This window comes from Pteropus vampyrus, unplaced genomic scaffold, assembly GCF_000151845.1.
Source record: "Pteropus vampyrus isolate Shadow unplaced genomic scaffold, Pvam_2.0 Scaffold142, whole genome shotgun sequence".
Lineage (NCBI taxonomy): Eukaryota > Metazoa > Chordata > Mammalia > Chiroptera > Pteropodidae > Pteropus > Pteropus vampyrus.
Window position 1 is genome coordinate 1,683,864 of NW_011888923.1, and position 6,847 is coordinate 1,690,710.

The window sequence follows — 6,847 nt, forward strand, 5'->3', positions numbered from 1 at the left end:
ATTAATTCTTGATTGTATTACTATACCTTCAGAAATGCTTCCTGGCAATTTAAATCAAGCCCGATGAAGGAAAAAAAGATAATGTCTGTTTTTCAAAACCATAAAGAAAGACTTTGCTTTTCTCTTTCTTTCTTTCTTTCTTTCCAGTTGCAGGACCACTTCTAGATGTATCTGAGTGTCATTCTAATACAACGCACAGACACAACTTACTAAACGTAGATTTAGCGGACAGTATAAATCATCTCCACAATAACACGCCGGCTGCAGCAAGTCCGAGTTCTGACTTGTCAGACCACCTTTACTGGGAGTCAGCTCTCCGTTTCTTCATATGTTGGACACGAAAGTGGGGACATAGTAATTTACTATTATTATAAGACAAAGCAGGAAAAATTATCCACTTTGCAAGTGTTTTTAAGGAACTAAATCCATAATCTTACCTTGTAGTGACTGATAAGGAAAAAGGTCTGTTAAATGACTGCTCTGTATTCCAAAAGGCTTTTTACATGTCACCCCACTGAAGACTGTGGGTACGAAAAGTATCACTTCAGCAGCACGTCCAAAGCTGGTGGCTGAACAGGACAGCAGAGCAGTCAGAGCTGGCCTTGCTTGCTCGCTCTGTTGGGATTTTGTTATGATTGTTGTTTTGGATTTTTTTTTTTTTTTTTTGAAAGAAGATGGGGGAGAGATTTTGGATGACATTCAGAAGTGAGATTCGTGGTGACAGCAATGCCACTTAATTAGTCTCCAGGTAGTAACATGTTTAAAACTGTTAAGAACGCAGTCTCAAGCATTTCTTTCCAGGCACGTCACTGTTTCAGGCGCCTGGAACTCCGAAACCAGACTGCAGAGAGCAGAGTGAGGAGCATGGCCAGCCCCAGCCAGCTCACCTCTCGCACAGTCGCCCTCTGCAAGCAGCCTCAGGAAGGGCTACGTTACATGACTTGGAAGGCCTGGCTAAATCTAAAAGCAAAAAGGGAATGCATTTTTGCAAATGAGCAAAAACCTCGTGTAGAAGAGAACATGCAACCCTCCCAAGAATAAGCAAAACATTGGGGATAATGTAGAAGAATCATTTAAAAAATATCCCTGGTCATTCCATCTTATGATATGTCAATCAGTTGACAGTAAATGAACAATCCTCTAAAAAGAAGAGTGAAAAGGGAAGTAATGTGGCTGACACTTGGCCTCTGTTTGCAGTGGGGTACATAATATTTCTTTTTTAGTCCAGGGTAATGAGCTAAAAAATGCTCAGGAAGCATTACCAATCTTTACACAAGGAGGCCCATGACCTTCTACAAGCAATGGCGTTCAAAGCAGAAAGATGCAATACAACCTTAGAAATACACAGCCAGCATACTGATAGGGAAAAGAAGAAGAAAGAAAACCACCCTTTACTTTGTCCCACTTTATAAAAAAATTGGGGACTGCAGTCCATTGTCAATATATACAGAAAAACACTTTCCTTATAAATACATGACAAACATCAAGGGATGGAAGACCAGCTATATGTTTACAAGACCCTCTTAACACATCTTAATCACAGGACTGATGAACACAACACTCATTGATGGCACAAAACACAAGGATCTGAAAGTGTCTGATCATCCTATATTCTGAACCTGATTAGGTGTTGAGGAAAAAAAAAAGACAGATAGATGACACACTATAATCTGAAAACAGAGGGATGACCATGCACTCTAATTCATGTTATATGGGCAAAGAAGTAGATAGTAAAAACACTTCTTACTCAAACACACCAAAAACTAAAGATAGTACCATAACAGGCAAAGCAACGTTAGAAGACCCACACATCCTTGTGAACAAAGGTCCCAAATGAGTATACTAGCTGGCTCTGTCCAAAGAAATTTACTGTTATCAAGCCAGAAACAGAAGGATGGCTAAATGCAGCAAAAACAAATTTCCAAAATCCTACGCTGGGGAGGCCCAGACACCTGAAGGACACAGTGTTTCACCCTAGGACATTATCCGGTTACAAAGATTACTATCACCCCTTGCCTTGTGGCTTAAACCCCATTCCATCACCCTATCCTTAAGGAAACAAGAAGTAACAATGCCTCTTACTGCAGGACAAAAGGGATGATGGGCACCCCTCTTTACTGAATGACAGAAAGGCTATAAATACAGCAGAGCTACAAATACCTTTTCATAATAATAACAGCAAAGGAAATAAAGAAACCTCTATGTGGGAAAGAAAAGGGGGTAGGATTTAAGTCGTATAAAACATCAAAAAAAAAGAGGGGCACCTGGTAAGTGATTCTAGAAGATCCAGAACATCTTAGAAAATGATCTGTTATAATGGATATACGAAAGAAACACACATTGCTTGTCATCACATGAATATTCAGTCACATGAATAAAGGACACTACCAAACCGCATAAGACAATCAGGAAATCCTAGCGGCATGGGTTCTACAGACATTGTGGAGGGGAAATCTAACAACATGGAAAAGAAAAAGTGCATTTCAGGTTAATTCTTTACCATCATTGTCATCATTATGTATACCATACATACCTACATCCAAAAATAAATCTGAGACCATCAAAAAAAAAAAAAAGCCACAAATAACAGTATCATTAGAAAGCATAAAGTATGAAAAGTCACAAAAGAAACAAAAGCAGTGATAATGTGATAATGATACCAGATACCTAGCCTAAGAATGGGCACCACAATCAGGCATTAAATTTAGATATAATACTTCCTGGCAGTGGAAATGTAACAGCAGCTCATATAGTTCTCACTACCTGATAATATGAAACAAAGCAGTTAATCTTAAGAGAAAATTATTCCTCTCCCACTTCCATTTATTAAAGATGCGTTTGATTTTATGTTCCACACAATGCCCAGGATGCTGCTGTTCAAATGTTAAATAAGTACTCCAACCAGCCATACAGCTAAATGACCTCAAAGTTATGCCTAGACATTCAGAAAGAAGGTTGACCTTACTTTCTTCTACACACACACACAGTGTGAGGGAAAGCTTCTCAATGCCTCCCAGCCCGCCCTCCACCCTCTCCACCACCCCCACTCCTGCAGGGGTGGAGTAAAAACTCAATGGGATGGTAGGCTTTTAGAGTATTTCTGTAAGATAACAATCCAAACTATTAAAATTCAGAAAAGAAATCCTTATAAGAATATATAAAAGGCAAGCACAAGATACACTGAAACGTCACTCATACTGAAAGGCTAACAAAACCCCTATGGTCTCAAGCAAAGTCACATACACTCCCCCTCTTCCCCCCAATCCTTGCCCGGAACAGAAGCTCAGCGAAGGTCTCCAGCATGAATGGGCTCACTGATGGGAATGTGGATGTAAAAACAACTTCTGTCCAAAAGAACAGAGTCAAGGGTCCCACAAAGGAGGCAACAGGCACAACCACGTCGGGGTGGGGAGCGACAAGAACTGTCTTCTGCTGCTTGTCCTTAAGGGAATTACAAAGAAGTACAACTGCACACACAGAGGTCTTTCCCCCCGAACCCGAGGCGAGGGAGACGAAGGATGGCCGAAGGATGAAGGAGTGGGAAACGATGCCAGGCCACAGACGGGCCACCTCCGAATCAGTCTGAGAGCATTATAATGGCCCGGCACACGGCTACGCCCAGCAGAACCAGAGGACTAAAATAATGCCGCCTGACTCGAAAGAACAGGGGAAGCCTAAAAACCAAAGAAATGGGAAAATGTGGATAAACAGGATATATGAATTTGTCTCAAAGAGCAAGCAAGGGCAACCCCCCCTTCTGAGAAGCAAAGTCTGACCTGACCCGACCTGACCTTGAGTAGAGGAGGCTGAGTACACGTGAACATTCTGAATCCACTGAACGATGAGACGGAGAAACCAAACATCCCCAGACGCAGGAAAAGTCAGGTCTTCAAGAAGACAGGGAAGATGCCCCAGGGGTCTCCCAACCTTGTCCAAAAAGCTGGGGGGAGGGAGTGAAGAGGAGGAGACAGTGATGGTCTAACAGACAGGTATAAAAAAGTCACTAAAGACCCTGTCCAGCCTCACTGACTGTAAGAGAACACCGTACGCTGGAAGACTAAGAAACGTTGAGCGCCAATAATCTATGGGGACAAGTGACACAGAAAGCACAACCCTATTAAACTCAAAGACAAGAGCCAGACTTTACACACTAAGCACAAGCGTGTTCTAACCTTCGCCACTTCCTTCCGCTGCCCGTTGGATGGAGCTCCCGGTGGTTGGGGACCCTCCAAAAGGCAGTCGGCACTACGGAGAGGGGCAGGCAAGGGTCCACCAAGGGTCCACCACTGAAGTGACGACTACAGGGCAAGCGCCAAAATGCACGGCAGGTAGTCTCCTCTTGTTTGCCAAGGGCCAGTGATACTACGCCCTAAAAATATACAATGCCATCAAGCTGGGTACAGATACAGACAGAATAAAACGAATATGAAAACTTTAAAATACCAAAAAAAAGCAAATTGAGGTCAAAAGTGCTACTTCTGGGCAATTGGGATTATGCCTGCTGGATAACTGAGTATTAACTGAGGGGCACAGTCTGGAGGTCGGCCTATTGCTGGCCAGTCTTCCAGAAAACCCCAGCCCTTACTCAGGCATCCCCGTGGAGAGCCCCCTTGCTAGAAAAGCACGAAAGGTCCACAGGCTCAGAGTCCGCCAGAGCTTGCTGGGGAGGATGAGGCTCCAAACGAAGCCTGTCAGAAAGTGACAGCAGCTAGCAACCACTCCAAGGAAGTGAGGGGACCAGAGGAGGCTCACATCACTGCCCCTGCCCCAGAGCCAAGGGCAATCAGCCAAACATACAAACTGTGACACTCAGGGAAAACCTGGAGAATCCCTCCCACCCTTTCAGAAAGAGTCACAGGCCCTTCCAAAGGTCCCCTCCTCCCTAACGGGCACAATCCCTCTCAATTATTTAAATGGCCAAAATAAAACCGACATATTTACGGCCGTTCATTTCTAGCTCTGTCACAGAAACACATATTCTTCTCACCCACTCCTATCCTTTGCCCCAAATACATGAAATCTCCTTTCCCTACACAACAGTAAAGAAATCAGATGAGAACTTTTAACCCCATGAAGAATCAAGCAGAGAATACCGCCCCTCGATTCAGAATGCCTAAGTTTTGGTGCGCACCAGCAAGCCCTCCTCACTCACGTATTCAGGGACGCGGTGAACACTCAGGATGTCATTCTGCTTATTCAGTACAGTGCAAATGACAAATGAAAGAGTGGTAAGAACTGGCGACTTATCAATAAGCCTCCTGATTCTTCTAAGCCTGAAGAATTACCAACAAATCATATATATATATCCACATATATATACATGTATATTCTTACACACCAAGGTCCCCGCAACACCCGAAATGTAGTCATCTAACCTTGCAATTTTCTGTATATACGTAATACGTTATTTAATCTATGACTATATACCTACATGTGTGTATAAACAAATGCATAGCATCACGATAATCTCTTTCTTAGCCAAAAGAGAACCTGAGCAGCAAAAAATAAAAAGCATCCAAATTTCCCCCTCACCTGAAAGCTACAAGACCAAAAGAAATGTTTGGATGCCATGAGGGACAACCCCAGGGCCAAAGGAAGGTTCTAGTACAACAAGGAACACATCGGCAACCCCTTCCTTTAAGGCACGTGGGCGTCATGGGTGTCTACACTCCCTTTTCTGGATGGAAAAGCATATGGCTTCTTCTTATCCAGCCAACATGAATACAATTTAAGAAAATTAGAAAAAGTCAAGGTAACAGGCTCACTAAATATGGCTGACTGGGAAACAGAAGCCATAAGGAGAATATGAGTTCTCCTAAAAAAGAAATAGGAAGTTTATTTCCAGGGAAGGTTCAAAGACTCTTGGAATGTAGGGTGTACAAAGTCTGGTTCTTACTGCACAGAAGGCAGTAATTGGAACACCAAAAAACAAGGGCCCACGACCCTCTTCCTCGTGGGGTAGCGTCAACTGGTGAACGCTGCCCCAGCCTAAAGGGGCAAGAGTAAACTTGGAAGCAAAATTATACCCTGGTTTTCCTCAGACATCGGAGTAATTATCGCGGCCCCTTCCGACTCCAGTAGGAGGCACAATGGAAGCCCTGCCCTACATCTGATGGGGCACCCACCCTCACCCAGACCAGGAACTCCGAGGAGAGACAGCATGTCAAGGGAGACAGACAAACGGGGAAAGGTGTCTTGGCATATTCGGTTTCTCCCGTAAGAAAAAGAGGGCAACTCAGAGGGTATTCGGGAAATGAGCTCACCCCAACCCCGGGAAGTGCGCGGAGACGATGCTTAATGTGCACGAAGTACCTGCTTTCCCATTTAGAGATGACTTCAGCGCTGCCCAGGCCCCCGCTACCCACTGGGAGAGGGAAGAAGAACATGAGTAGCCCGAGTCCCCTTGTCCTGGCAAAAGGGTCAATAGATGGTGTGCAGAGGCCCCAAAAGATTCCCCAGAAGATGAGAGGACGAGACAGACCCCTCTGCCAAAGAAGGATCAGGGTCACAGAAGGTAAAGGGCAAGGGAGTATGGAGATCCTCACTTGCCATAGAAACCGAGACCCCACCCTCCCGCCTGCGAGGGGTGCAAGGGCAAGAGTAGGATGGGAACGACTACCAGGGGCGGGGACGCTGCGCAGGCCCCCTCCCAGGAACGGAAGGGGGAGGGGTCACACGCGGCCCTTCTGCCCGGGGACGCTCAGCAGGAGGGGGTCCCCCTGGTGGGGAGAAGCGCAGGGACCCCGCGGGCTCTGGGAGGCGCCCACGGGGCTCGAGGGTGATGCTGGACAGAGACCGCCCGGCCCTGGCGCCCGGGAGCCAGGGACGGCGAGGGTGAGCGCCGGCC

At 45.4% G+C, this 6,847-nt stretch overlaps 1 protein-coding gene across 3 annotated transcripts in view; it reads right to left on the minus strand.

Moving 5' to 3' along the window:
• The window catches only part of LOC111744844 (calmodulin-binding transcription activator 1-like), a 73,170-nt gene that overhangs the window by 65,587 nt on the left and 736 nt on the right, over window positions 1-6,847 (minus strand). Inside the window, exon 1 of one of the 3 annotated variants that reach the window (XM_023535599.1) lies at window positions 6,313-6,339. The exons of 1 other annotated variant lie outside the window; for it this stretch is intronic. In XM_023535599.1, coding sequence (XP_023391367.1) covers window positions 6,313-6,324 — 12 coding nt within the window. In that variant the 5' untranslated portion in view covers window positions 6,325-6,339. Of the gene's footprint in view, window positions 1-3,791; window positions 3,840-6,312; window positions 6,340-6,847 lie in introns of those variants that run through there. One more of the 3 variants, XM_023535595.1, reaches the window with a different exon arrangement.